At 52.9% G+C, this 27939-nt stretch overlaps 11 protein-coding genes across 11 annotated transcripts; 6 read left to right on the top strand and 5 right to left on the bottom strand.

The window, feature by feature from the left end:
- The first annotated feature begins 87 nt into the window (after positions 1-87).
- On the top strand, positions 88-1057 carry VDAG_02374 (uncharacterized protein). Its single transcript, XM_009653027.1, has 2 exons — positions 88-390; positions 443-1057. Exons 1-2 carry the CDS (start codon positions 223-225, stop codon positions 896-898), a joined length of 624 nt encoding a protein of 207 aa, XP_009651322.1. The 5' UTR covers positions 88-222; the 3' UTR covers positions 899-1057.
- A 1073-nt stretch (positions 1058-2130) lies between these two features.
- On the bottom strand, positions 2131-2803 carry VDAG_02373 (uncharacterized protein; the record flags this gene model as incomplete). The annotated part of the gene is made up of 3 exons (XM_009653026.1): positions 2131-2309; positions 2363-2424; positions 2469-2803. The coding sequence occupies 3 exons, from the start codon at positions 2801-2803 to the stop codon at positions 2131-2133; spliced, it is 576 nt and encodes a 191-aa protein (XP_009651321.1).
- Positions 2804-2988: 185 nt separating this feature from the next.
- VDAG_02372 (uncharacterized protein) lies at positions 2989-5082 on the top strand. The gene is made up of 4 exons (XM_009653025.1): positions 2989-3536; positions 3631-3970; positions 4268-4870; positions 4935-5082. Exons 1-4 carry the CDS (start codon positions 3302-3304, stop codon positions 4969-4971), a joined length of 1215 nt encoding a protein of 404 aa, XP_009651320.1. The 5' UTR covers positions 2989-3301; the 3' UTR covers positions 4972-5082.
- Positions 5083-5576: 494 nt separating this feature from the next.
- Positions 5577-6209, top strand: VDAG_02371 (uncharacterized protein; the record flags this gene model as incomplete). Its single annotated transcript, XM_009653024.1, has 1 exon — positions 5577-6209. The coding sequence occupies one exon, from the start codon at positions 5577-5579 to the stop codon at positions 6207-6209; it is 633 nt and encodes a 210-aa protein (XP_009651319.1).
- A 697-nt stretch (positions 6210-6906) lies between these two features.
- VDAG_02370 (casein kinase I) lies at positions 6907-8728 on the top strand (the record flags this gene model as incomplete). The annotated part of the gene is made up of 3 exons (XM_009653023.1): positions 6907-7324; positions 7380-7432; positions 7565-8728. The coding sequence occupies 3 exons, from the start codon at positions 6907-6909 to the stop codon at positions 8726-8728; spliced, it is 1635 nt and encodes a 544-aa protein (XP_009651318.1).
- Positions 8729-9321: 593 nt separating this feature from the next.
- VDAG_02369 (uncharacterized protein) lies at positions 9322-9720 on the top strand (the record flags this gene model as incomplete). The annotated part of the gene is made up of 2 exons (XM_009653022.1): positions 9322-9418; positions 9491-9720. The coding sequence occupies 2 exons, from the start codon at positions 9322-9324 to the stop codon at positions 9718-9720; spliced, it is 327 nt and encodes a 108-aa protein (XP_009651317.1).
- Positions 9721-11237: 1517 nt separating this feature from the next.
- VDAG_02368 (uncharacterized protein) lies at positions 11238-13290 on the bottom strand (the record flags this gene model as incomplete). Its single annotated transcript, XM_009653021.1, has 3 exons — positions 11238-11531; positions 11993-13079; positions 13139-13290. 3 exons carry the CDS (start codon positions 13288-13290, stop codon positions 11238-11240), a joined length of 1533 nt encoding a protein of 510 aa, XP_009651316.1.
- Positions 13291-14749: 1459 nt separating this feature from the next.
- On the bottom strand, positions 14750-16282 carry VDAG_02367 (uncharacterized protein). The gene is made up of 2 exons (XM_009653020.1): positions 15715-16282; positions 14750-15664 (listed from the first exon to the last, which is right to left on the bottom strand). The coding sequence occupies exons 1-2, from the start codon at positions 16116-16118 to the stop codon at positions 14794-14796; spliced, it is 1275 nt and encodes a 424-aa protein (XP_009651315.1). The 5' UTR covers positions 16119-16282; the 3' UTR covers positions 14750-14793.
- A 281-nt stretch (positions 16283-16563) lies between these two features.
- VDAG_02366 (uncharacterized protein) lies at positions 16564-18160 on the bottom strand. The gene has a single exon (XM_009653019.1). It carries the CDS (start codon positions 17323-17325, stop codon positions 16672-16674), a length of 654 nt encoding a protein of 217 aa, XP_009651314.1. The 5' UTR covers positions 17326-18160; the 3' UTR covers positions 16564-16671.
- A 2609-nt stretch (positions 18161-20769) lies between these two features.
- On the top strand, positions 20770-22651 carry VDAG_02365 (uncharacterized protein). The gene is made up of 2 exons (XM_009653018.1): positions 20770-21200; positions 21253-22651. The coding sequence occupies exons 1-2, from the start codon at positions 20875-20877 to the stop codon at positions 22502-22504; spliced, it is 1578 nt and encodes a 525-aa protein (XP_009651313.1). The 5' UTR covers positions 20770-20874; the 3' UTR covers positions 22505-22651.
- A 1784-nt stretch (positions 22652-24435) lies between these two features.
- VDAG_02364 (uncharacterized protein) lies at positions 24436-26698 on the bottom strand (the record flags this gene model as incomplete). The annotated part of the gene is made up of 4 exons (XM_009653017.1): positions 24436-25352; positions 25562-26065; positions 26161-26463; positions 26602-26698. The coding sequence occupies 4 exons, from the start codon at positions 26696-26698 to the stop codon at positions 24436-24438; spliced, it is 1821 nt and encodes a 606-aa protein (XP_009651312.1).
- Positions 26699-27939: the final 1241 nt, after the last annotated feature.

Genomic DNA, 27939 nt, shown 5'->3' with positions numbered 1-27939 from the left:
GTCCTCTAAGAGCCTTTCGTTCCTCAAGGCATGTGACCAAGACTTTTTTTGGCAATGTACGGGAGTCCGTCACAACACAAATCAATCGAATCCTTTCAAGTTTGAGGGCATCATGAGAAGCTCAAAAACCATAAATGACGGTACTATCTTGTGCATAAAGCCGCGGTGATTCCCATCGAACATATTTGTTGTCCTACGCCAACAGATTCCGCAACCATCAGGATGTTCATCATTTCGCCTACAGAGGAGTCCAAAGAGTTGGCCACGCAGGCTCATTTCCCCGTCGACAAATTCATTCGGAATATTGATGCGAAAGACTTCTGGAGATTTCCCGACGGCATGGAGACTATCGAGGCCAAGCGACTTCTACGACACTACGTCGTCAAACAGGTACGTGAAATTGGCGTGATTAAACTTGACCCTACGCTTACCCATGATGCAGAAACCGACTCTTGACAAAAGAGCAGCATCCCGAGGGATACACATAGAAGGAAGGCTAATGACGGTAGGGCCCGATGTTGTCTGGCTGAGAGACGATCTTCTCAGGAATAACCTGGATAAGACCACCGTGATATGCTTGGCCATCCCAGCCCCCTCCCAGGTGCAGAATGCAGCACCATCTCATGAGGGCCCGAAAATCAAGCAAACGTTGATGCCAGAAATACGGAAGGGTGGGACGAAAGCTTTTACGATCGACTGGTCGGAGAAAGGGTTTGCGGACGCAACGGCTGCAGTGAAGGAGAGTAAGGGAACCATGTTGGCACCCGTTCATCTGCAAGTCGGCTGCGTATTGCAGCTTGACGAACATGAGGAACTCTACGTGCGACCAGAGGCTGAAGGCGTATGTATGGTCTTGTTTGGGCACAAGTACAGCACGCAGGAAGCGGGGAGTAGGTGAGGCATTCAGGGATCCCATTTTCATAGCTTTTCTAAGAAAAGGTCAAAGGTCGCATTGTCCCGAGAACCGATCAGATCAGAGACGTCGGTCAGAAACATCTGTGCAGACCAGCTTGGATCCTCTCCCCAGCCACATTCCCCCATCTCCCTAGTATTCTCGGTGATGACCACATGTTTTGCACCTAGCCAGTCACGCACAAGCTCTGAGAACCGAGCTGAGAGTAGGGAAAACGACCTCCTAACCCAGGTGGTCTTCTCTGTGGCTCTCGATGATTCGGCACATGCAACGCGTGAGCTCCCGTTGGGGTGTGGCGCGTCCAGCGTCAGAAATTCCAATGCCTGATCCAAATTGCCTGCTTCAACACAGCACATCGCGTTGTGCAATTGCGAAAGCCGGGCGTCCGAGTCGACGTCGAGGTCCTCAGTTAAACACAGTAGGCGGCGCAGCAGATTTAGTTGCGGCGCTATTTCAAATTCGAAAGCTGCCCAACGCTGTTGGAGGTCTGCGAATGGCATGGCCTGCGATGGAAGTTTCTGGGCATCTTGTGTTGCTTGAAGCTCCAGGACTGCGAAATTCGGCAAGCCTAAGGTTCGACATGCTTCCACGGTACTGGTGCTCGAGTGAGTAGAGGACTGCCGAGATCGAGAAGGTGTACTTACCTAACTTTCACAATCAAGGATATCCAAATCACCGGGACAGGGACCGTGTACCATTCTAGATGGTGGAGGCGCCGCCGTAGCGCTTCTGTCACGGTTTCAATGATCAACTCCTGTTCTTGGGCAGTTCTATGTGCTGCTGCCGACAGAACTTGCCCACATACTGAGACAGCTTAGCAACGATTTGGTGCAAGGCGCGCCCAACTAAACTTACCTGCAACGGCAGCAATCACGGAGAGAGCACTTATGCCGTCAGAGAACAACAAATTGTTAACGATGGAATGAAGCACATAAACCGCATTGGATGAACGATCTTGATCGTGGTTCCTCTCCTTGATGCCTGTCCGGCAGCGGGCGTATTGTAGGCAAGCAGAGAAGTACCAATCAGACCACATCGCGAGTCTAGCTCCATGTTTGCTGTGTCTCATTTTTTTCCTGAACTCGCTAGCAAGCGTGAGCAAGAGCTTGTCGAGCAGATGACCCGACAAATTTACTTGCAAGCACCTGGAAAAGATGCGCTGCATACTCGATTGGTCAAAGGCAAACATGTCTTTCTTTTGAACCATCTTTAAGCCTTTAGAAATAGTAGAGATTAGGCCGCGGCTGACTTCGTCGACCGTCTGCCTTGCCTTCGATCGTTTTTCGGGTCTCGGATCCCCAGCTACAACGAAGGGTGGGCCTCGTTTCCCACTTGTTGATGGAGCTGTAGGTACGAGCAATGGCGTAAGCGAGGAGAACTGCGTAGGTTCGGTGCTCTGGGAACCAGGGGAGCAGACGGGCTCCTGTTGCGATGCTTGAGGCATCGTACTGCCCTCTGGCGCCAGGGACGGGCATTCCGTGCACCGTCGACGGCTTGGATTTGCCTCAAAGCTGTCACGGGTCAGCGTCGAACTCGTTGCCAATGATGTACATACCAATGCCGGTCAAATTTCCACCGGACAGCTTGAATGTAGGTGTCGTAAACTTCCTGGACTTTCTTGCCGAGTTCGTCGACCTGATCACCAGAAGAAGTTGCTTCACAGTGGATCAAGATATCGTACAAAGGATGAGGAGAGTTCTCACGGACGAATGGTTTGACTTCAATCGTGATTGAGGCGTCGTACTCTGGTGAAGACAGTGGCACGTTGAACGTAAAGTATGTAGGGACTGTAGCGGAGATATCGCGGAGTCGCTGCTGCCCGATCCTCTTGAGATCTGACGCTTCATTTACCTCCGCGGCGGTGATGTGCTGCTGAGCCTCTTCAAACATCGAGACGATTCGTCGTAGACGTCTGGTTAGTTGGGAGGGTCGGGGCGGACTGAAGACTCCCAAAACAATAAAGCAGAAAGTGGGGGGGTAACACGCCTGATTTACCCCCCCACTTTCCCCAATTCTGAAGAACAGGGGTTATGAGAGCTGACTGCGGCTGTCGCGGACCCCTGACGCGATTACACGACCAGACATCAAGTTAATTCGGGCTCTTACCCGTATCCCGACCTACCTTGTCTCACGCAGCAGCTGGCCCCTCTGGCTTGGTGGCTCGACGTTGATCAATCTCAGCTGCCCGTTGGTGCGCCACCCAGGGCCCGAAGGAAGCATTGAGAATCCGAATACAAATATCCCGGTAGACCGCAGCTAAAACTGCCCATCTGAGGCTGCATCTGGTTGCCTTCCTGCAGTTCGCCTGCGCATGCAACGTTCACCACTTGTTCCGGTCTCTGGTCTACCACTCAGGTCTTGAGGATGCCCGCACATTTATCACTTTCAATGGAGACGTTTGGTCAGCAGAGCCCAGTGCCAACCCCAGACGTGGTGCCTATTGATTTGTCCTTGTCGAGGACAGCGTCTCTTCTCGTCACAGCCCCGCCACCTTCTCTAGCCACTGAGGATTATGGCTCGGATTTCAGCGCCGGGGAAGAGACAGTGGTCGGGGAAGATCAAATCACCAAGAAATCCCCAGCGGTAGTCATTGATCCCATTGACTGCTCGTTCAAGTCGAGAGGTACGTTGCAAGATCCACTTCACGTCTGTATATTTGCCCCAGTCAGCCTTGTTATCTTTGAATGGTCAACGTCTGACGTTTATCTGTGTGCCAGTTCTTTCAACCCTAGGGTGGATGTGCTGCTTTTATCCACAAAACGATGCCGATGACGAGTCCTGGTTTGGGTGCAAGGGACAGACATTTCCTCCACAGTGGAAGCTCGACGATCTTGCCTCAGCGCATGAGTCCAGTCATGTATTCCCGAATCAATGGTCAAGCCCTTCGGAGACAACCATCTCATCGTCTGCTCCAAGGCCCTCTTCGGGAATCTATATGACTGCGAGAGACGACTCATCATCGCAAGTGAGCATCGCTTCCGCGACCACAGCTCCGTCCTTTGTGGAAGAAAGCCGCGCAATCGAGCATATGAAGTTTTTGGGTTACAAGGACAGCATGTATGCCATGACGTCTTCCGCATTGCACGAACCAGTACTTATGCCACAACAGGTTCCGTATTGATAAGGAAGCGAAACTACACCAGACAACGATGTTGGTTTACTCAAGAGCCCATACTTTGACTGAGACTTACCATCATCGCAGGCATGTCTTCCTCACGGACATGGACGAGGGAAGGCTTTTGCCCGTGGAGGCCACTAATGCCAAGAACATACTGGACATTGGTACCGGCACGGGTGACTGGGCGCTGTGAGACCCTCTTCCCTCTTCTTAGTGCTCCGTACTGACTTTGGTAGGGACGTGGCTGATGCCAACCCCAAAGCAACAGTCATTGGCACAGATATAGCGGCTATCCAACGTACCAGTTACCTCGGCAACGTAACATTCTATGTCGATGACGCCAATAAAACTGATTGGGCCTGGGGTCATCGTTTCAACTTTGTCCATATACGAGGCCTGAATGGCGGGATCAAGAGTTGGGCAGCGACACTTCGGGAAGTAGCCTCTTGCTTGCATGCTGGAGGTGTAACTGAGATTTCCGACATGGTCTGGCGTCCACCAAACCCTCCAATTCCTGGCAGCGTTTGGTTTGACTGGTACAAGATGTTCAAATTCCTTACGAATGCCAAGGGTCTTGACGTTGACTTGTACGAGAATAACCGTGCCCAGGGTGAGCTAGAGAAGCTTGGCCTAGAGGTTCTGTTCTATTCCAGCCGCAAACATTCGGTCGGATACAAAACACACATTTACGATGATCGCAGGGTTCTCGTTTGCGTTGTTGAGCAGATGAAAGGAGCCTTGGCCCGGGCTACGGAGGTTGTGCCTTGGCCTGTGAACCTAGGCAGCCTGATGCACCGATTGGAGACGGAAATCTTCGACAAGGGGGTCGTAATCGAGGTGTAAGTCTGGAACTCCTCCGAAGATCGCAGATCGAAGCTGGATGTCTGACCTGGCAGGTGATAGATTCAAAGTCATTGCCCGAAAGCCCGCAGGGCAGTGATTTAGGCTATTCGAAGGAGACTGATGATGATCTTGCATTCTAGTAATGGCATGAGTGTCTTGTTTTTTTGTATTTAATAGAAATGTACTATAATTGCATTATACTGAAAGGTCAGCTGAGCCAACTGGTGCGCGCACCAAGAGCCTGAAGCCTTCGGCTGGACACAGCCGCTTTCTTTGCTCAAGCTCGGGATGAGGGATCTGCCTTGATTAGAGTCCAAGATGCATTTTCTGACCAGCCCCTTAGTTAAGGTGGCAAAGAAGTGTTGGGATTGCAAAGTAGCTGCTGACATAAAAGATGTCCTCGGATTGGCGATTGAAGAACTCCTAGTAATCCATCTTCATTTCATGCCACTGGTGGTTCATGGTGTCGCCACAGACTCGACTGCAGAGAGGGCCTCAACATCAAAAGCCCATTTTCCCGGTATGGCACCTTCGGTAGCAGATCTTCGGTGTTAGTAAATGGTGTATCATTCCAGAATGATAAATCTGCCGTGTGATCCACTGCCATCTATAAGATCAAGGTCCTGCCGTCGACCTCAGGGAAAACATATCCCCTCAACATGGATGCGTGTTCCATCTTGCCAAAAAACGCCAATCGAAAACATGCCTCCCAACCACTTATATGACTACGTCCTTCTCAACGATGATGCCTTTCTCTTGTGTTCCACATTCATGATGCCTTCACCACGCGCCGGGAACTATTTCCCACCCCCGCATGACCTGCACGACTGGATTGACGCCCAAGTCTGCGCAAGAAAAGATGTTGGATCTTTTCGAGCTGAGATCAACCATGGTGGTCAGAGAATCAAGACGTGCGTGGCTTCATCTATGCAAGCGGTCATGGAAGGAAGGACGCTGACAAGACACAGGTCTGTGAGAATCTGGAAGACGGTTGAGGAGTGTGTTGCGACAAAATCACGTCTTCGCGTGGCAGCCAACATTATGGCGAATTGGACCATGGGAAATTTCTTGGCGCAGGAAGGCGCCAGTGTTTTCCAAGGATTGCCATCACAGGACTATCTCATGAAACCATCACTATATCAGACTACGAGAATTTTCGAGAGGCTCTCCGCAAACCGAGATCTGCTACCGAAGGATGCCCTCCCAGCACTAGGCGTCCAAACGCCTGACGGGGTCACACTGGGGTTTTTTGTACTAGTGAGCTACGCGTTGGCTTTGGATTCGGCGGAAGTCGCGCACACAGGGAGCATAAAGCCCGCGATGCACGGCGCATAAGTTATGTTGAGGATGGGCTGATGACGGGGCTTGAAGTCCCGCGTTCTGGTTTCAACACATGTATTTCCTTAAGCCATATCTGATCGGATCTTAGAAAAGTGAAAGTATGAATTCACCAGATGCCTTCTTGGGCCTGCTGACGCGCGAGCTGAGACTGCCCTTCGATAAGGCCTCGACATGCATGTTACACCTGATGTAGGGTGATGCTTTGGACTGGGCATGGCCACAGAAGAATGGTCGAGCAGGCGCAGGATACTGTAAAGCGAATACCTGCCAGGATGCATCAGACCACATCAGGCATGAAATCAAGGCGGAGCCCCCTAGGATCTGCTGGATTACTCTAAAGAGGCCTGTGCGTAGGCAAAAATGTAGGATACAAGGGAGGCCAGAGAAGGCACGACGAAGACGCAGAGATCATCCATTATTCTACGTCTATTCATGCACCCAACCACTGCAGGCTGAATGTTGCCCGTACCTCACTCGTTCCTTGCTGAATCAAATGTGATAGTACCGTAGTCATTGGTTGCTCATTCATTTGACTTTGGATCCCAGAGTATTTATAAGTTCCTTGAAAGCCACTCCCACCCACTAACACAGGCTCTCAGCATTTACTCAAGTCAACGCAACCAAAAGGCCCGCCAACTTGCTTCCTACCGTTCATCTTGTCTTTGCACTGCTAGATATCAGGCAGCGAAAGATGGAAAGGCACGGACGGGCTGGGGAGGCATCCGAACCTGAATCCCACCCCATGAGGGAAGGCCGGGACAGGTCGAAGTCGACGTCTTCTAAGAACATCCCAGGAAACGAAATCGCCGCAGTCGACTTGTCACAGACCGAAGAAGTACCCAACAGCGGCATACTGCGGGTGGGTAGAGGTGACACCTGCACAATGTACCGAGTTGGACAACAGATTGGTTTGGGGACCTTCAGTGCTGTTTACGAAGGTGTCAGACTCTTGGATCACAAGCAAGTGGCCATCAAATTCGTTAGTGAAGCTCTGCCGCGCACCCCGCTGACCAGAGAAATGCAGCTCATATGGCTACAGGAAGCGGGCAATTCTTCTTACTCTCATCTTCAGGCGGAATACCGGACCTACAGAAGCCTCAAAGGATGGAGTAAGGCACTCTAGTCGAAACTGGAACCCACCAACTGGCTTACCATTGCGAACAGATAGAATCCCCGATGTAGTCTTTTTCGGGGACCACGGCCGCAGTAGAATTCTGGTCATGGATTTATTCGGACCTTCTCTTGAAGATTTGCTTGATCATTGCGGACGAAGGTTTACAATTGAGACCGTCGTTATGATTGGATTACAATTAGTACACAAGCGTATCCGATAGTTTTGTTCGACCCAGCTGACTCCCCACCAGATCACGATACTGGAAGAATTACACGATAAGGACTTCATTCATCGTGACATCAAAGCAGAGAACTTTGTGATCCAGGGCGGGACAGAGCGGCCTAATGGCGCACGAGCAATCGACTTTGCTACGGCGAAAAAGTACCGAAGCGGCAACCCTCCAACGCACATTACGTACCGCGAGGGACGGCAATTTACTGGAACGGCACGGTACGCCAGCATCAACACGCATAGGGGATGCGAACAGTCAAGGCGAGATGACCTCGAGGCTCTTTGGTATATGCTACTCTACTTCATCAGAGGAAAGTTACCGTGGCAAAAGTTCACGACAACTTCCCTATCAGAGAAGCATGGGAAACTTCGAGAAGCCAAGCAGACGACAACAATCGAGGAGTTGTGCGAGGGACGCTCTGGGCTTTGTGCGGGCCTCCGACACATTCGCCGCCTAGGCTTTGAAGAGGATCCTGACTACAAGTACCTCCGAGACCAGCTCGTACAGGCTTTGAATGGCGGCATTGGAGATATTGAAAACCGTCAATACGACTGGGACAAGCTACCTTCGCCGGTAAGGCTAGCCGCACGATCACCAGCTCTTCCACTGCCACCCCAGACCACAAAGGTAACAGACCCGTCCACAAGTTTCCACGAAAAGTATCCTACAGACAAGCGAAAGACCCTCGAAGTTATCGTCAGGGCAACTGGAACCTGGCTAGGCCATCCCTTGTTCACGGCGAAGAGCAAACAACCGAATGAAGATCTCATCATGTACGACGCAGAAGCCCAGGCAGTTCTCGGAGAAATCGGCAAGCTTGCGAAAGACTGCATTTGGAGACTTCAGCAACCTCGCAGGGATTTGGTCAGAATGAGGGCGCGACTGAGAAGTGATGTTGCGCACATCGTTGGCATCCCAGCCGTCGACCCAGTCGAGGAGGCTGTAAAGTCCTTGTTAGGTCTTTCAGATCAAGCGTCATGGGACTTTCTAGTCAAAGGAGGCAGTGAGAAGACGTTAGAATTGAGGGAGGCCTTTCAGAAGGTGAAAAGCTTGGCAAAGCGCGAGCTGGAGGGCTTGTCCTCTCCCGAAATTCGAGAGGGAGACCAGCCGATCACGCCAGAGGACAACCGCGGGCTGGAAACGTGGTTTACCACTTCTCATTGCTAAAGTATTGCACAGGTCGGCTGGCTAGACAATACGAATCAAAGAGCGACACCACTTGGCTAGATAGATTGTTGGAATGTCACGTCAACCATTTATTCACTGTTAACTAATGTCCTGATCCTTCTGAGGTAAAGTGCTGTTGATAGTCTTGAGTATTGGGATGAAGTTTTCAGAGCAGGGCTGCGCAGTACGTGGAAGCACCACTCTGTTTCAAAAGTTCTATTTGGTAGAGCTGTAGTGCTCATCCTTCGTAAAGCTTTACTCTCTCCTCGGGGGATTTATGCGTGCCGATTCATCGAGCCAAGGCCATGATTCGTCAACCAACCAGGCGATGCATGTCTTTCATGCGGCCAACAGTTGTCGCCACAGTATCAAAACTCTCTTGTGATACGTCAACGCCTGAAAGAATTGTTGAAACTCAGTGTAGGATGAGTGGAAAGCATGGATGGCCAAAATTATTCATGAAATTCATTGTCGGAGATTGCTATAAGTAGATGGCTGTGCCGCTTCCAGGTTCTACCTTGATCTTGATCACAGGCACTATTCCAAGCAACTTTGAAAGACATTTCTTCAACGTCAAGGGGATGGTTTTCACCATGAGACTCAGCAAAACTGATTGGGATGAATGTGATGACCTCGCGTCTGACTTTCCGGAGTATATCGGCACCTTCGTTAGCGAGGCGTACGGCTACTGTAAGTCTGCTTCCTTTGGTTTCTGCCATGCTTCATTAACAACGTTAGTTCTTACTCTTCCTGAATTGGAAGATGGATTGTACTACACCGATATTAAGGAAGAGAAGGATTATTACGATCTCTGGAAGCAGCTCCTGCCCATAATTTCTGATGCACCAGACGACTTGAGGCAGACCTTCGAGCCTATTTGCCAAGGTGCGCTGGAGGAGTTACGAAAGGAGTACAAAAACTTTCGGCGTCTTTGTACTTTCTTGAAACGAATGATCCGGGCTATCCGCAACTACATCATGGAGCGGCAGTGAGGGCACACTGCGGACGACCAAGGGCGCTAGCCATCTGAGGTACGGGGCGGTTCGAGGGCTTCAGGCGGTTGCTCGTAACGCCGGCGCTGTGGCCTATGAAAATAAAAGCTTCATCGGCGTGGTTGCTGGCGACCTCTACCCTCTTGGCACGTACGAAGACTGGACATTTGACTTCGAGAGGCCGGACCTGGAGCGTCACCCTGTTGTGTGACGGCTTCGTATGACAGAGGTCGGCAACTGCTTTAGGTTTCTGGAAACTGCGGAGGATCCATTAGCCATGCTCGTATAAAGAAGAAGAGCCGGACGATGGGTAATGGTAGTTGAGGTACAATATAGCATTATTGACAACGACCAGATCACTGTGTCTTCACTGTGGTCTAGAGCCGACTTACCGGTGGGGCACGGGCCACAGGCGCCATAGTGGCGCCTGTGGCCCGTGCACGATCGACTCACCTACATTGCACTTCCGAGCGCAAGTTAGGTACGGAAGGGAGGCATGTTCGGAGGCATACGTAGACATCTTCAAATCCGGGTATGGCTTGGCTTCTCTAAGTTCTGTATAGAGTAGATAACGCCTGCCGAATAGCACATACTTCAAAGAACTTCAGACGAACATGTCGAACGGGAAAGGGCGCGGATGCTCCCCCCTACGAGCTCTCGCAGGGAGTAGATCAGGTTCTCCTTCTTGATCAAATTAATCTGTAACTAAGAGCTCCATGCTTTCCATTGCCTATTGCAGTTTGTGAGAGCGAGTGTTCTCTCCGAAGGCGCGGAGGGCCTGCGTTCTTCAAAATAAGCGGCTCTTGCATGGCTTGAAACTGTTTCAGAGGCGCATCACGAGCAGCGAAGATCCCGTCGCACTGGGCGAAGGAGAGCCGTAGTTCCAGGAAACACAGTCCAGGCTAACCTTCCGCCTGCGAAGCGAAAGCTATCGGCTACGGTTTCGTTCGGGCCCGACCACCCGCAGTAAGGTATTCATGAGGGGATGGAGAGTCTGCGTAGCTGTGTGCCCGGTTTCGAACAAGGCAATGGGATTGAGGATGGGAATCAGTGGCCACTAGATGAACAACCTCTCGGCAAATTCTCATACATCTTCGTGTTATTGTAACCACTCTGTTTGTGTAAGGTGTAGAGGGAGCCAACGACTTCCAGCACCTGACTCTATGTCATATACTTGGAAACGGCTTTGCTATCCATTCAGCTGCATCACTCGAAGCGTAGCGGGTTCATGATACCGAAGAAGAAGTCGATTCGACTCAGTCACATTGTCCGTACTGATGTCAGTGCAAAGAGCTATCTGCTAACCATGCTCATTACATCAACCCCGTTTGGTCCCTGTTCTAGGCCTTATTCTGGGCGCCAAGTCCCGCTACCGAGCCTCAATCCAGGTGGATTTACCCGCCGGCATTTACAAGGCCTAGTTCTGGTCCTTGGGCTTGATCGCCGAAACTACGGTAGGCGAGATATCATCATGAGCCTGCCTTCCGCCGAATTCTGACGAATACCTGCCGCCATCCTCAAACGACAAATCCGCCGTGGGTGGGCAGATTGGGGTCAGTAATGGTCGTAGGCGAGAAGTTGCCTACGTCGGACGCTGCACTGAAGGTGATTTCGCTGATTTGACGGAGACGGCCAGTGTGGCGGTCGCTTATGCCTGAGACACCGGGCAATACGCGATCCATCATTCCAACGGCAGGGTCGGTAGCGTTAATGCGACTGACAACACCACGGGCCGGGGAATCAGCGAGGGAGTAGGGGCCGAGGACACCTGATAAACAGGAGGCGTACAAAACATCGTTGTCGAAACAGGGCTACAGTGTAATGGCATGTCGGTCAGACGGACGCGAGGTAAGGTGAGTTACCCGAATGCGTATGATTGTCAATAACCTCCATGGAGGTAAGGCCTGTATCAGAGAGCTCAAGAGGCATTGAGGTATCTAAGTGGTGGATGAAAGGTACGACCGCCTCTGGATGACAATTCTGTCTTGGACCGCTTCTCCGACGGCCAGCATTAGCATATCGTTGGGTCGCTTCGCATTCATGTCATCACGGTGTATTGGATGGGAAAATAAAGATCAATCGCTGATAGTCTCATCCGGTCGGTCATCCGTTGCCAACGTCTTTGTCCAGACGGACTGCTTCGTGGATCCTTGCCAGCGAAAACAAAACTCCCGTCCTCCTGTGTTTGCAGAACCCATTCCATCCGATCAGTCTTGATCTCCTCTTTCTCGTCCCTGAAGCAGACTTGTCCCCCGAGCCAGTAGGTACTTACCCACAAATGCTCCGCGACATCTGCTGTGGACGACAGACCGATAACGGGTGGCTTGTGTGTTCGTCTGCTAATACCTGGGAGGGCTCGACTCTTAGATGGAGGACTTCTGGCAGCAAACTTCGAGTCAGGGCTTAGTGGCTGCCTTGATCGCTTTGCACTGCCGGCGGTGAAGCCTGACATGAAGCTAGATGTAAAGCTTGTTGCCGAATCGCCTAGCTCAGGGAGCGCATAAGCCTGGATGCATTCGTCGACATTCGTAGCGCCAGCGACAGACTCGCCGTGAGTGTCTGGGAGAGGGGAGTCTGTACAGTCGACGAACTCGTCCGAGCTCTCGTCGTCGAGAAGAGACTGGATCGTGCTTATCGGGTCACCTTGGGGCGCTGTGACAGTTTGCTGGGGTGGTTTGGCGTTCGCAGCTCGGATGAAATCATCGCGGTGTTGCTTTGCTACATCCCTCGCATTCCTGAATGCAGTAGCTCCCTGGACGAAGGTGTCGCGATCGTTCGTCAAGGCAAAAGCCTTCACCTGAGACATGTGGTACTCCGGCGGCCCTCCCTCGATGGTCGGCGCCGTGAGGTGGTGGGCGTACATCTGAAGCTGGCCGTTGTGGTATGTCGAACTGAAGGTGTAAGTGCGGCCGTCGTACTGCGGTTCCTCTCTCCCATAGTTCTGTAGGCTGTGCATGCCACGAGATCCAACCGCCCCGTCGTAGCGAGCTTGTCGTGTTGCAACAGCCACGCTGCCATCCGGACCCTTGACTTCCACGAAGAAGTTGGGCGCCATGGGCTTGTCCTGCATGGATGACGGGATAATGTGACGAGCGAGCTCGTTGCGAGCAGGTCGAGAAAGTTCTTCGGGATACGTTCCGTAGTAAATGTCTGGCTTGGCGGGTGCGATTGTCCCGTCTGTGAGCTGCTCCAGGTTCCCAAATATCGTATTTCTTGCGGATAGGTGAATGGTCTGGTTGGGACCAAGGATGACCGGGATCACATTAGCCAGCACGTCGTCTTCGTCTTTAGCCCGGGCATTATTTTCCTGGAACGCCTCAAAGGCACCATCAGAAAACTTGGACGGCGAGAGGGACGACCTTGCTACTGTCAAGGCCTTTGTGTGACTTCCGCCAAATCCGGCTTTTGCGACGAATACGTTGCGTGAACGCCATGGTCTGTCAGATGCTGTTCGAAATCGCGGTTGTAGGGCGTTGACCTCTTTGATTTGTTGGTGACCGAAGTGGGAACGGTGGATGGTGGGTTTGTCGACTTGCTACCGCCACTTGGCGACGACTTGCTGGAACTCATAACGGCAGGGACGGAACGTATCGTTGTCGGCTCGGGGTGCTGGTACCTATGTCAAAAACGCGTCCTAGTCCGGGCCTGCCCTGTTACATACTCCGCTTAGGTCACGCAAGTCTGGTCCACCGTGCCTCGCGAATCGAGCAAGGTCCCTGGGAATTGCGGTGTTTGCAGAGTGGTGGGCGAGTCCGTTCGGTGGAGCTCGAGGAGGGGGAGGATCAGAGCGTCGAGTACTGCTCCGTCGGTCGAGTTCTTTCAAAGCTCTGCGGGTCAGATCGATCTTTGACAGTCTGTCCCAAAACTCGGGAGGATATTCCCAAGATGCCCAGGTGTCGAATTCAAGCTCGCTTCTCGTTGTGATCCTCTTCGCTGGAGGGTCTCGCAGATGGCTCTCGGGACAGAAGTCGCCTGTTGGTTGCCTTTTGCGCTTCTGTGGCGGCGCCATGAGCAGGTGAGGGGGGGAATCGAGAGCATGATACGAGCGGACTGGGGTTGTTGCATGCAAGTTGCCGTCGACAGCTCTGTTTGAGCTTGCGCTGGCTAAAGATGCTGCGGAGACATGAATGGCGCGGAGAGGCAACAGCCAATCATTAGCCGCCCGAAGTGAATCGAAGTGGAGTTGAACTGGCCAATTATGATTAGGTGGGAGGCAATGATTAGTCATTGGGTGCCATTGGATGTGCTGCTCACTCAGTTCTAAGCCACAATAAGCACGATTGGAGAACTCAACTTGGAGGCTCAGAGCGAGTAGGCCCTCATTGGCCCACGCTCCCGTGTCCTTTGCTGCTGTGACGCCACTAAGCTAGGCCGACGTCGACGTGATGTCCAACAGCCACGATGCCAGCGCGTGATTGCGCGACACCACCTTCAACACCTCGAATGCCGGCAGCTCGGGCTTCAGCGGCTCGATGGTATTCCACCTCTTAGGCAGAACGGCGGGTCTCCTAGGCCGAACGATTTGATGATAACGCAGACGGCAGGCGAAACGGAGCATTGACGGACCAGCAACGGATTCGCAAGCCATCTATCCTGCCAGCGACACCCAAGTTGCTGGGCAAACAGCACCCCATTGCCAGACTCTTCCCTGCCGAGCCCCTACACCACGACCACTCAACCGTACCGACCGACAGCCGACCCTGAGCCCCTGCCGGCGGCCGTCGCGGAGTTTAGCATGCAATGGCAGCGCAGGCCTGGCTCTACTAGGCGCAAATAGATGCAAACAGCCCGTCTCTGAAGCGCTCTCGTCGAGATCTAGAGCACACGCAGCGTGGGGAGCCAGGAGGCACTTTGTCCGCTGACCGAAAGCTGTTCGGACTCCAGGAAACCAATGATCGAGACCCAGCTTGAGGCCTTGCACCATGCCACCGACATCGGGCGAAGGAGGCATAGGGCTTCATGTCGACGTTGGTTGCATAAGGGCAATCGTGTCAGTCACTGACACGCATCCTGTTCTGAAGTCCTCCAGCATGTGTATCGATGACATTGCTATCAAGAGCTAGCTTCACGACACTACTCGGCATCCTTCTTATCTCCTTCCGTCGCCCTTTTCCTCACCTCATTAGGGTATGCCCTCGCTCTTGAGCTTAGTTCCCGTCGCTGGCCGTCGAGAGTTGCCTGCCTCTGGCGATTAGTCCCTGGATTTTCGACTATAGCATGTGTGGCAACATCGGTTTCAACCCGCGCCGACGATCCAAAACGACTCCCATATCGGTCTTGCGACAGTTGGCGAAGTGATTCATCCGTCATGGAACCGATCAATTGCGCCGACCTACCCTTCGAAAGCGCTTTCTTGACATCAAAAACGTCGGCCAAGGTTGTGACCACGACCTGATCGCTGTCGCCATCGGCAACAACCTCGCCAATCGTGTGTATCCTCTGACGGGATACCTCCCCAGAAGCAAGTTCGCACACCTCCAAACACTCCTTCAAAGCCTTGATGTCCTGTTCTAAACGACTCGTCTCACGGTCGCTGGCAGCCTTCCCATCGGATACCAGACGGTCATAGCGCTCCCGAAGACGGCCGAGGTGCTCGGCGACGTTATTGCGATTATCGCTCAGGACCTTGTGTGTCTCCCGATGTGCTTCGAAACTCGTAGGCTCAGCCGTGGCAGGATGCGCTGGTGGTGTCTGAAGACGTGATGGTCGTTTTTGGTCAACCAAAGAGTCAAGGTAGGATTGAGCGTCCTCGCAAATGCGAATGCAATGCGCGGTCACTGCTCGCTCGTCCTTGAGGTCGATGTTGGAGGCGCCTGGAATTTCAGAGGTGAAGAGTGCCATCTTCTCGTCAATCCGTTGCAGATGAATCTTAAGGTCGTAAGAAGTATCTTGAACCATCTCGCTATACCGCTCAAGGACGTCTTGGGTGGCTTTGGACATTTGTCTAAAACGGAAAGTTCAGTCTGACTTCATCTCACTGAAAAGAAAACATACAATGTGATGGTACCAAGTCCGACTGAAATCGTCGACTTATATCCCGAGAGAGTGTCCATGAATTCGTTGATGTCACCCTTCATGAACTCCATCTTTGTCCAGTCTCGAAAGCCCATACTTGATTTCCCCTTGAAATCCTCCATGGCATCTTGAAATTCGTGACACAGTTGACGGCAACGGTCGACGGGTCCTTCCAGAAGTGTAAGCATTGATGCTTCGACATGCGCTACCTCCTGCAGTGCGTCCAAAACAGTGATGAGGTCAGTGAGCTGCTCCACAAGCCTTCGCAGGCTCCTGTCGCGGTCCCTGAAGCGCTGAACAGTCTCCTTCAGGGACCTTGTCGTCACGATAGCAGCTGTGACAACACCAAGAATCGAGGCGGAGATGCTCAGTGGGTCGGCCATTTTGAATGTAGGTAAAGGTGATCTCATTATTCGACAGGTCGACCGAGGGGGATGATGGCGGTGACAACCTGATATAGCCACCAGCGATCCTTGTTATGGCAGGGGGCTGGCGGGGCTCTTCTGTCCTGGATCGAGAAGCGCTGATGAGCTTGCCGCGTGGGTACAAACAGTCGTATTCACGGGAAAGCCGCGAGCAAATAGTGCTGTTTCCCCTCACCATGAGGCCAGTCAGGCTGCTAGCTTTGTGACAGGGGCCGTCCTCATTGGCCCAATAATGCCAGGGTGTCTCTGGTGCAGGTGGTCTGTGCTTTGTCGTCCGTTACAACCACCAAGAGTTTCGACATCCAGCGATCTCGCGGTGTCGCGAAGCCCCCCGTCAGCACAGCACACGACACACGCGGCCAGACCTACTCGACCACAAAAGGCAGCGAGAGCACACAAGGTATCTGAAGAAGAATCAGTATTAAGGATTCTGGCTACGGCAAGTCTACAGCTGCCGAGAAAGCGTCCGCGGAAGCCACCCAGAAGTTGAGACGTAACGAGCAGTGCTACGTTACACACGAGTCCTAAAGAACTCCTGTACGGAGGCATCTGAGGTTGACATGATCACTTGTACTGCCCCATCGTCTAGAGTAATGCGCCTCGCCTCAAACAGGCGATCGAGTGACGAGATCAGCATTTGTTGCCCGCCCATTCCCACCTTCACGTCCTCCACCACGTGGACTCCGCGCATGGTGCTATGTGACTCACAAACACGTCGCCGGAACTGGCCATCGGCGCCTGGGGCTGATTTGCGAACATCTGGAGCCTCTCCAGCAAATAGGCGTCGTGTGCCTTGTCCATCGTTTGCCCGTAGATAGAGGAGCACGTTGTTCAACCTTTCGCTGCACTCCCCCAAGGCGAGAAGGGTCACGGTATCAGCCCAAGATATGGCTTCAGCTGAAAGCACCTCTGCGTCTTCGTTGGCCTGCTTCCCGTTCGATAGAGACCGAAGCCTCAGCTTGTTGATGTCGGCAAGCCGTTGTGCACACGTTTCGAGACACATCCTTGTGCGTTCTTGTTCATTCTCGAGTCGGTGAGCGTCGGCTGGTGGAAATACCGAGCGGGGGCTAGTATGGGGGTTTTGTAGCGTAAGGTTAATCCCATTGAGATGGTCATCGAGGCCCTGTATGGTAGATGGTGTCATCGTCTTACACTCGCGCAGCATCTGCCGGACGAGCGTACGGGGCTGTCGTCGGAGCCTGTTTGCCGAATTTCCAGCTGGCTATGTCGGAGCGTTGATCAATACCATGGGAGATGATCGCTTTATACCAAATGCTTGTTCGTCAAGCCCTAGCGTCAGTCTCCATAAAGTGTGCCGTCGGTGAGTGACGCAAGTTAGCTTCGGCACCGTCGGTGTGTGCGGTGCAGCTGACGACTAGTGGCCAAAACTCGACACCTGCTAGACAGCAGAATCCCAGGCGGAAGCGAGGACCAGAGGACGCAGCCGAGACCTCCAGGCTCATTTTGCTGATGGCGAACATCCGTGAGTGGTCCCGAAAGAAGCTTTGCGCCCTAGAAAGCGCCTTGATAGACTAGACAGTCGCGGTGATGAAGGCAAGGGACCCTGATGCACCGCACAGCGGATCTGCCATCTTGCACCTGCAAAGGTGGCGAAACCTTAGGATAAATCTTGTGGTCACAAGGAACATGTGTATGACGCCGTGAGCCTTCAGCTAGGCTAAGGGACGGCGAGACCGGACAAATCGGACAGCGAGTGGTTCGTGGTCCGTGGTCTAAATGGTAACAGCCTTGTCGGGATGGTCTATTTCATTCTGTTACGCCGGACTTCCCGGTCCTAGGCCGTAGGCAGGATCGGTGACGTCCATCGATGGGCTTCGAATACTGGGTTCTGTTTGATGGTCACATAGTTAGCGGATGTGAAGAGCCGAGATGGAACACAGAGTAGACAAATGATCGGAATGTTCCGAGGCCACAAGCCTGGGGCTTTACTGTAGATGCTGATCATTCGTTGTCGTTTGCCCGCGCAGTCGCAAGATCCTGATGGTGTCCAGCTTAATCCATGAACAAGGTGATAGACAAAACCTTGCGACGTGTTTGACGCGTGATCATTTGACTGCGTCTGTAGCGCAAGCCTCAATCCACTCTGGTTGTGTGGCGCAGCGACAGTGGTATTCGAGGAGGCCCCTTGGCGAATTGTCTCCTCCCAAGTCAAACGCAAACACGAAAACCTCAAAAATTGAACCCCGGTACGCGCTGAGGGCTTCTCGGAGACGGTCGTCTCTGAGAGTGCCCACTGGGAGAGAGTGACCCCCACCAGAAGCTGACCTCCAGGAGAGGATGGCTTCCCGGAGAGGCTGACCTTCAGAGGTGGGTCCCCTCCGGCAGAGGCGAGACTCCAGGAGAGGCTAAACTCCAGGAGAGGCTGACCTCCAGGAGAGTCATCAAAGACGTCTTGGTCGATACGGGACCACAGTCTAGCTACAGGGGCGTGTGGCAGGCAGGGACTGGGATGTCAAAACGGAGGTCACCGTTCGAGCCAGTGTACGAAGTGGGCCAGATCTGGCTCTTTGTTGACGCAGCAGGATGACAAGGATGCCTCGTCGCGAAAGAGGTCACCATTAGCTGCAGTGGCGACTATCCCAGATGTTAAAGCGGGGCAGCCTGTTCACGACACACTTTCTGGGTCCATCAACTAAAGTCCAGATCTAGCCCTTTAAGTCGATTTGTCACTGACTGAGAAACTAGGCACGCGGCGGTCACGTACGCGAAACAACGACGACATTCAGCACTCTTGAAACGCGAGGAGACCTGTCTCTTGTCCTTTTCCAGTCCTCGGACTACGTCTTGTATCTAGAAGAGACTCTGAATTTGCTACGAGGACCGTACGTTTCACACCAGCATGAGCTCCAGCCACAATGCAAGGTACGATTGTGCCTACAGATGACAGTATTACTCGTGGCCTTCTAAGCCCGAAGGATATTACTGTCAAGCTCGGCACTCTCCGCGATCGTGACAACGGGATCTTTAACATTTCGGCGACACGGGCCTATTCTCAATGGGACTGCAATTCGGGAAAGATGTTTGTACACTTGGAAGCACGGTCGTGGTGGGTATCGCAGGGTCGGAGACGCTGACGGGGAGAGCGCGAGGTCGACGAGGAGTATCTGCTATGTTGCACTACCGCCATGCACGTCATGGTTCGCGCAAACACTGACTGGTTGCCAGTCGAGGTTCGATACGATGAGGACAAGGAGGCTTTTGAGGGACTGGAGAGCGTCGGAGGCTGGAGGATTGAGGTGAGGGATGGAGGGTGTCGGATGAGGCTGGCGGTATGATGCGGGGTGTGCAGGCGTAAGCAACAGGAGTCAATACCAACCGAGTCAGTGCGCACGACTCTTGAGAAATATTGTGGATTTCCAACTACCCAAAGAAATGATATGATTGAGCGGCCCTCAACGCGAGCCGGTTTCTTTTGGGAGCTCATCGAAGCTGCTGCCACAAACATGCCAGGTTGTACCAAAGCCTCTTGCCGAACAGGATTGTGTATGAACTCAACAGCTAACAACTGATGTGCGGCCCATGAGGACGATGCTTCACCTCATTCCTGGCCCACTTAGTCGGCTCGCTTGCGGATATACTGGGCGTAGACTCTATGTATCTGACCGCCATTGTCGTCCTGTACCTAGAAAGCGTGAGAATGTTGCAAATTTCAGGCCAAAAGATTTACGTACGTAATGAAGCGTCGTGCTTGTAGTACTCTCATGAACTGTCCCCCTGCTCCATACGGAATCGCTCGCTTATTCTTCATGAGCATAAGGCCCACGCAATGGTAATTGAGGTAACTTACGGTCCTTCAAGTAGTACACTGTATCTGGCGACGGATAGTACGCTTTCTTGAATGCACCGGCAGGAATAGGAGGGAGATTTTCCGGGGTCGATGGCTGCGGTGGACGTCGGCGAGGCATAGCGCACAAGGTAACAGAACTGTCTTAGAAATTCAATATACCGTATAAAATGTGAGCAGGCGAGATCGAAGGCGGTGGTGGACGATGATAACTTCAAGTTTAGAGGTGATAGTGCGAGGAGTGAAGGAAGTGATAGGTATTACAGGCCCACTCAACTTCCCTAGGATATTCTCTCACAGGTTTTACTATGATCCTTGCATCTCTGTGCCTGGCGTGTGCTCAGTAAAATAACCGCGCGCAACGTGAAACTTTGGATTGCCTCATCTCGAGGCTTGGCGCGATAGATCGCAGTTTCTGCGGTACGCTGCGCTGGAGAGAAGAGACCTACGCTCCCCGAGCTACTGAGCGTTCTGATCCCGGTACTAGAGCACCTGAATGAATAATCCTGAGAGTGGGGGCTGTGATATCTTTGAAATAGATACCAATGAAATCGAAGAGTTATGGCCAACGCGCGCCTAATTGTTTCGGTGTGTTTGATGATTCCCGCCCTATTGGTAGGCATCCGACCTCTGGCCATTGTATAGGAAGCGAACTTGGTGCGCCGATACCAGGGGGGTCAGGGCGTATGCGAGGCACTACGATTGGCTGCCCGGGTTTCTGACTAAGAACCAAGGTGTCAGAACCGCCGACGTCTTCGCGTACCACCAGTTCACCCCAATCCCCAACATCCTACCATATATCTCGTCCAAACAAAGACCGGAAAGAAGCAACTCGTAGCCCTTTCCTTCTACTCTTCATAGAGTTCAACAGCGCTCAACACCTGGCAAGACCTCTGTTACAGATCTGACATGCCAGGCAAGATGCCTACTATGAGCCGACAGGGGAACATCTTCTTTCACGCCGACTTCAGCCTCTGGCATCTTCTCAGGCTAGCGGAACGGCTCCGACGCCGACCGTGTACCTGCAACGACTCTCAAATCCCCAAAGCGGGCGCTTTAAACTGGGCTATATTTCTTGAGTTTGATGATGGCGTCGAATGGGTGTTTCGGGCGCCCTGCTCATCCTACGCTGCCGCCCAAGGCTTCACCGGGCGTCTCCTAGCTAGCGAGGTTGCTACCCTCAAATACGTCAGAGAGCACACTTCTATTCCTGTACCAGAAGTTTTTCATTACAGGTATCCTCCTGAAGCTCCAAGCCAGTCAGTCCCTTCAGCTAACGGTCGTTAGCCCCACCTACGAAAATGACATCGGCATCCCATTTATCCTAATGAGCAAGGCTCCCGGTCATCCCCTTGCGAAGTACGACTGGCGAACATGTACCCATGAACCTTCTGGACAGAGCAGTTCTGCGACGCTTCCACGAGTTTTGACGAACGAAGACAAGAAGAACATCATGCGCCAGCTTGGATGCTACGCTCGTCAGTTATTCGGTCTCCGCTTTCCGACCATTGGGTCGCTCTTCGAAGGCGACAAAGGTTATTACGTCGACGAATGTCTTTCTCCCGGGCACGTTCTAGAAGACCGGGAAACGATTGAGGATATCCCGCGCGGTCCATTTCATCAGGAAGCAGACTATTACTCCTCCCTCGCCGCAGCCCTTCATCTTCATGCTGAGCAGCTTCCAATGGGCCACCATTTCCTCCGTGCGCCTATTCCCGTCCCACAAGAATACCCCAACTTCGCCAAGTACTACGCCGCCACTGATCGCTGGAATGACTTCGCGGCCCTTGGGGGAATAGTGGAGTCTAGCATGAATCGATTACAGTATTGCCTCGCGAGCCAGCTCCTTCAGGACTCTATCATCCCTTGTATGGTACGTCCTGTTAGTCAATCAGCTCCTGGCTTCCCCCTTCATCACCACGACATCAGCGTCCAGAATCTGTTCGTAGACGATGACCTGAACATAACGTGTGTCATCGACTGGGCGTTTTCCTCTACTGGCCCGCCAGCCCAACTTCTCGCCACTCCGGGCCTACCACATCCTAGGGACTTGGTGTTGGATTTATCCCTGGTAAGTGCCTTCCGCTTCGGCTTCGAAACCGAGAATAGGAAGATTGGTGGGTGTGTAATCGAGCCCAACTTCTGGATGGTCGGCCAGATGGTCTCACGGTTCATGCGCTTGGTGAACCTGGATGCATTACAAGACTACAACCACCTGGAGGCACTCTGCACGCTTGTCTGGGAACCTAGGACTCCTGGAGAAGACTGGGACGACACCAATAGTCTGCCAGCTCTATTGGCAACACGAGCAACGAGCCACGATGCGCTCATACTGGCCGGTGAGCTAGCAGATGACGACGAGGCTGAAAGCGAGATCCGTCGGCGGGAGCAGGAGTACTTCGGCGCAGTTGGCGCTAAGAGACTAGCGTTAGCTCATAAGGTGGCAGTTGCCGCCAAGATGAACCCACGGTTTGTGGCAGATAAGCGGCTCTGGCGTTGGATTGATGCAGTTACGGAGTATTACGATGGCGAGATCTGATGGGCTGGGGTTTGAAGGGTGTCACGGCCTCTCTCTGAAAGTACCTAGAAGACGAGTGCCAAAGGATTCATTCACAGGAGAAAACACCAAAGTGACTGGACTACTTCCATCACTAGGCTACAGACCGTTCCAAAACCGCTTGACCCGTCCTCCTCTTAGCTCCCATCTGAGCCGGTGCTCGAAAACTCCTGCTCCACAGACGGGAATCGAGGGCGAACAATGATCCAAATCAGCTTCCTGCACCTCCTTCGGCCAGCATTATGGAAGGAGAACTCGTAAAACTGCGACGGCAACTTCGGGAAGAACAACGACTACGCGAAGAAGCCGGGGGTTGTATTTTCGACGAGCAACAGCAACGAGAAGATGCGGAAGAGCATGCGAGCAAGGAGCCTCGCGCCTCTCCTTACAAACCCCAGCGGGCAGCGCTGTGGGACCACCGTCTGTTTTCCGCTGCGGGAATAGGTGGTCGCCCACCAAGCATGGGCTAGAGTCCATGCGAGATCCAGTCCGCAGCATCCCTTTTTATCACCCCGCCACATCACTAGAAGAGCACTGGGCGTGACCAAGGTCCTAGTGAAACATTCAAGAACAGAAGCGCCTCGATGCACTATTCATGTTGTCCCCTAAGCGATGATGAACATTTCTGCGCTTGACCTGAAGCAGGGCCAGTGTCGCCGGACCGAGGGGTGTAGTCAAGGTAGAAGTATGTGGGCGCGAGTTAAGATAGACGGATGCGTGTGATATTCGGGAGACTCGATGCCGTAAATATTTCATTCGTCACTTCTGGCCGAATCTTCCTAGTAAATTAACCTCTTGATGGGTGTTATTTCGTTGATGTGTATTTTGCAGCTGTTTTGTCCTGTGACGGTTGTCCTCAATCGACGCCGCTCGCTTGACCGCCCACCGGCAGAACCAAGAAATATTCAATAAGTGCGATCTCATATATTTTTTATATCGGGTGGTCCACATTATGAATATAAAAGGCTTGATTGGTTTACAGAGCTGGCCGATTTGCGGTCAATCAACTTAGGCTGACAAATCCTACTTCGTTGTGGCTGTGGTTCGAGTGGCCGGGCGCAAATCAGACCAAAGTGCAACGAAAAGCGTTGTCGCAACCGTCACCATTCCCTCCCTAAGCTCAGAAAGTCCCATCCGCCATGGACGATCTACTGCATTCAAATATCATCAAATAAAATCTCATTGCGAGCGGCCTTGATGCCTCCCGAGCTTCGTTCACTTCTATCTACGAAGGCGCGAGCGCCAGCAGCACTCCGAACGCGTTAGAGCAGATGCTGCTGGTGCAAGAATCGTCGCGAGCCTCGTTCTTGGCCCCTTGACGATTCCGCCGACCCTAACCTCGTTTCGTGCCAGGAATGCGCGCCGTAGCGTCCTCATCGACACGCTTCGATGTTGCGTCGGCACTCCATTCGGTGACGGTCTGCACTCTTTCCATCCACGGCGGCCGTGTAAATGGGTTTCTTGTTTTCAGGTCCTCCATCGGAATTTCGTTGAGCGCAGTTGCCATTTGGAAAATGGCGAGCGGTAGAAGCGCCCGGTTTTTCACATGGAAACGGTCAGTCTTCGAAGCCGGCTTATCTCAAGCAGTGCGTGGAGATCCGTCCATAGCTTCACGGCCCTTCTCGTGAATCGATCCGGTGCACTGGCGTGTGAGCCTCTGCTTCTGCTATTTTTGTGGCAACTGTGATGAAAGCTCCAATGATCACTTGCGCCCCGCCTTTTTGGACACGACTAATGGCTGCTGCTACTTGATCTTTACACCTGTACATAGAAAAGTTTGAGGCATAGTTTACTGCGGTGACACGGTAGCTTTCAACAGCTGTCGTGTGGTCGCCGGGCCAGGCCACGCAGCCTCTTCGACTCCATTGCCGCTTCAAGGCCCTTGGGTGCCGCTCTTGCGATGTATTTGGCATTTACTCATAAAACATCAACTCGGCGGCTGTGCTGCGCAAATCAACATAGAAGGGCGAAAGCCCTACCAAAGTGACCTCAGAGCCCTTATCTAGGGACGTGACATCGCAGATGCGCACATCCTGGCTCTTCAGGACTTCCACATCGCTCTTATCGAGCTGCCGAATTCGGTAGACGAGAGCACTGGCTGGTTTCGGGTGACCCGGGCCAGTGGAGTACTGAATCGTCATCTCCGAGCCTCCAAATGTATGGATCGAATATGTCTCCCCAGGGGAGACGGAGTAGGACGGCTGACTATCCTGGCTGCCGTTTGCATCGTCTAGCATCACGTCGACATAAGGCAATGTTAATACCTCGGCCGAGTCTACCTCAGAAATAACCGAGGATGAGTCTTCTGCGCTACCGTGAACAGGGCCTTCTGGCATCTTGAGCTCTTCGTCCTCCCCCAACGTCTCTGGCTTAGAGGTAGTTACGGGGGCACTCAAGATCTCAATGCTAGGAGCTGAGACCGACTCGCTCTGCTCAATCCCAGCGACTGCCACCTCGGACACCGTCAAAGCAGTACTCTCGACAGGGAAGACCAGGTCAATCTTTTGTCCCTTCCTCAACACCATGTCAATACTTCGGTTCGCACGGCGCTGGAGCGAATCATTCAGCTGCAGTTGGAGTTGTTTCAAACCCGGGAGCGAGGGCAGCATCCATCCAGAATACAGGCGTCCATGGCTCTTCGGGACCCCAGGAAGCCCATTAAGCGCGAGCACCTCGTCGCAAAGGAAGCACGCCTTCTTGTTCGACTGGATGACCCTGGTGCCAAGGGCGTCGTGGTGAGACAAGCTCTTCAAGTACGCAAGCACTTGGACCTCGGCATGGAGTTTTCCCTCTGCGAGGATCCGATATGTGATCCTGACGAAATCGTCATCTGTCAAGAAAGGGTGCTTTCTCATGAACTCAGAAAGCGCTGTTGGGAGATCTCTTTTGGTGGTCTTGGCCGATGCCCTATGTAGCGTCTTGGCGAGGGACGGAGTATTTCCTGTGGCATCAGGACGAATGAATGCGTCAGGCCCGACACGGACGGGCCTTATTGTGGCATTAGCACGGCTCGAATGTTCCTGGCAATGCGGTACAGACGGCGAGCGGCAGTCCGATACTGGCCGATCTTGCTGATGATTCTTCGGTAATCTTCGCAGGACGCCCCGCCCAGAGCTGAGAATGGAACCCGGTGGAAGAGGCTTGTCAAGTCTCCCATTCGAGTCCAGGTGTGCGCCTCCTCGACCAGCGTTGGGAGCTCTGCATCGGTCTGGTGATTTTCAAACCGTTTAAGGGCCGCAACTAGTCTGCGGGTTCCCTTGAGAAAGGCTCGTGCGTCTCTATGCCTTATCGAGGCAACAGCATCACACATATCGCGCAGCACATTTCGAAAGGGGGGTTTCGTCTTCCCCCGTTGGTGCTTGCCAAACCGAAGTAGGGAGAGGATGCGCCCCCGGCAGACAGACACGATGTCGATGAAGACTTGATACTCGAGCTGGCTATCATGCACTTCTGACGGTGAGCAGAAGCAGCTGGCTCGGGAGCTTGACTTCCCACTGGTAGCTTGGGAGAGGGTGTTGAAGATGCGGCCGAGGCCATCACACACTGAGCTTAGGTAGTCGTCCCAGTTGACAGTTCCGATTTGTTCACTGCGACTAATGCCTCGAGTGAGGTGTGATGCTGCTGCTCCTCGGGCGTACGCACTTCTCGGACGGCAACGGCAGTAGTGAGGTTGGCGTTCTCACGGATGGAGGAGAGAACCGCCAGGGCACCGGTAAGTTGCCGCTCCTGTTCGAATGAAAGGGCACGATGACCGTCGTTTTCCACAGCTGCGCGAAGAATTCTGGTCGATGGCTGTGCTGGGACATTGTGCAGAAATTGCAGAAGGGCAATGTTCTCAGCGCAGATGATGGTTGGCGACTTCTGCTGAGGGACGTTCGCGATGCACTCCGTCTGACTGGGTACTGGATGCATCTTGGCAGTCACCGAAGACGGCTTGCGATCTGATGGCGTGTGCTAGGTTATAAGAGAGGAGAGTTCCGGTTCAGCCTGGGTGTCTCAAGGTGTGCATGATCAGGCCACGACGCGGTTGCCGCGAAGTTGACGTTGTGATAGGCTGGCGCCTCATGCAGGAGGCTCACCACAAGTCGCGTCCTTGGGGGCCTGCATGCTGTGTGATTCGGTCAGATTGACGGTATCCGTGTCAGCCATCGGGCAGATAGCGAGGAAGACGGCCATTCTGGCACCAACGAATCGGGAGCGCGCTGTTAGAAATCGCCATTGCTGAATGTTGACGGTAATCAGCGTGGACGGTAGTGGCTTGGAGGAAGCAACCAGAGTCCAGGATCAGGGTGGGGATGTGATTCACGATCTCAGCGCGAGCACCTGACCGCCCTGTGTGTGATTCACAGCTATGCATTTGTGCTGCACGGTTTGAGGTCTCAAATAACGGCAGCTGGCCAATTTTTGGGCCTTAGTGACTGGGACCGCGAATACGGCCCTACGAAGGAACCTCTTTACGGCCCAGAACCAGGGTGTATTCGGCAAGATCATCTACATATAATTCAATACAAAGAGCTTGCTGGAGAGTTTTTCTTCCTACTGTAACAAATCCGGTACTGTACTTCTTTTCCTATCAACGGACCACTAATTTCCACAGCATGCGTGATCGAAAGTACTGCAGCTTCGCAACAAACAAAGCCATACGTAAACATATGATACCTACGGTGATGATGGGCGATTCGGACCGTGAGTAAAAAGAAGAGTGTGCCCTTCTACCTGAACGCGACCTGAGGGAATAATCAGTCAAGCCGCCAGTCTATCAAGCAAGACCGGTCTTTAGCCGTCTTACGCGACTCTACCACATATTCAATGGCATCGCAGTGCTTACAAGCTCCATCTCTATAGTACTTTTGGTCGTGGCCACCTTCTGGACAGAATCCAGGCCTGCGATCACCGGCACTTCTGCGGGGCTTCTCACCAGCTCCATCCTTACTGCCGTGGTCACGGTGGTGGTCACGACTATGCTGCTCTTTTTCTTTGACGGCCACGAAAGCCCAACGAAGTCAGATCTTGCGGTTGCATGGTTGCCTGTCATCCTGATTGATGCTACTATTCTTCAGTCCCTCACGGGACTTGTTGTATGGTTTGCAGCGGTGTACGACGCATGGCATCCTGCAGTATTGCCCTGTCAACTTGCCGTCCTGATCCTGGGGTGCATGATTCTGAGTGTTTGGCTTGCCAAGAGCATAGGGTGAGTAATAAACCAAAGCAGCCTGCCAATGGCAAGCAAACCGACCGCAACAAGAAAGGGTAGCTGAGGAGGCGTAAATGAGACTTCGAGTTGATGCGCCGGTGGTCCTGAAGCACCGCTGGGAAGGGGCTGATAGCGGGGAGCGGTCTTTGAGATTGGTCAGATTTAAGATCGAAGGAGCGGTATGGCTGGGAGTGCCTGAGACAAGTGGTTGGAGGCGGAGATG

This window comes from Verticillium dahliae, genomic scaffold, assembly GCF_000150675.1.
Source record: "Verticillium dahliae VdLs.17 supercont1.4 genomic scaffold, whole genome shotgun sequence".
In the NCBI taxonomy this organism is placed as follows: domain Eukaryota; kingdom Fungi; phylum Ascomycota; class Sordariomycetes; order Glomerellales; family Plectosphaerellaceae; genus Verticillium; species Verticillium dahliae.
Note: the sequence above shows the minus strand (reverse complement) of the source record. Positions and strands in the feature narration are given on the sequence as shown.

Bases quoted from the DNA above. Each gene is read 5' to 3' on its own strand.
- VDAG_02374 (XM_009653027.1), top strand. From the start codon at position 223: ATGTTCATCATTTCGCCTACAGAGGAGTCCAAAGAGTTGGCCACGCAG. The intron at 391-442 runs GTACGTGAAATT...CCCATGATGCAG, and splicing joins GACACTACGTCGTCAAACAG to AAACCGACTCTTGACAAAAG.
- VDAG_02372 (XM_009653025.1), top strand. From the start codon at position 3,302: ATGGAGACGTTTGGTCAGCAGAGCCCAGTGCCAACCCCAGACGTGGTG. The intron at 3,537-3,630 runs GTACGTTGCAAG...TCTGTGTGCCAG, and splicing joins CTGCTCGTTCAAGTCGAGAG to TTCTTTCAACCCTAGGGTGG. The intron at 3,971-4,267 runs GTATGCCATGAC...TGACTTTGGTAG, and splicing joins TTGGGTTACAAGGACAGCAT to GGACGTGGCTGATGCCAACC.
- VDAG_02367 (XM_009653020.1), bottom strand. From the start codon at position 16,118: ATGGCCGACCCACTGAGCATCTCCGCCTCGATTCTTGGTGTTGTCACA. The intron at 15,665-15,714 runs GTATGTTTTCTT...TTTCCGTTTTAG, and splicing joins GGACTTGGTACCATCACATT to ACAAATGTCCAAAGCCACCC.
- VDAG_02366 (XM_009653019.1), bottom strand. From the start codon at position 17,325: ATGCTGCGCGAGTGTAAGACGATGACACCATCTACCATACAGGGCCTC.
- VDAG_02365 (XM_009653018.1), top strand. From the start codon at position 20,875: ATGCCAGGCAAGATGCCTACTATGAGCCGACAGGGGAACATCTTCTTT. The intron at 21,201-21,252 runs GTATCCTCCTGA...AACGGTCGTTAG, and splicing joins CCAGAAGTTTTTCATTACAG to CCCCACCTACGAAAATGACA.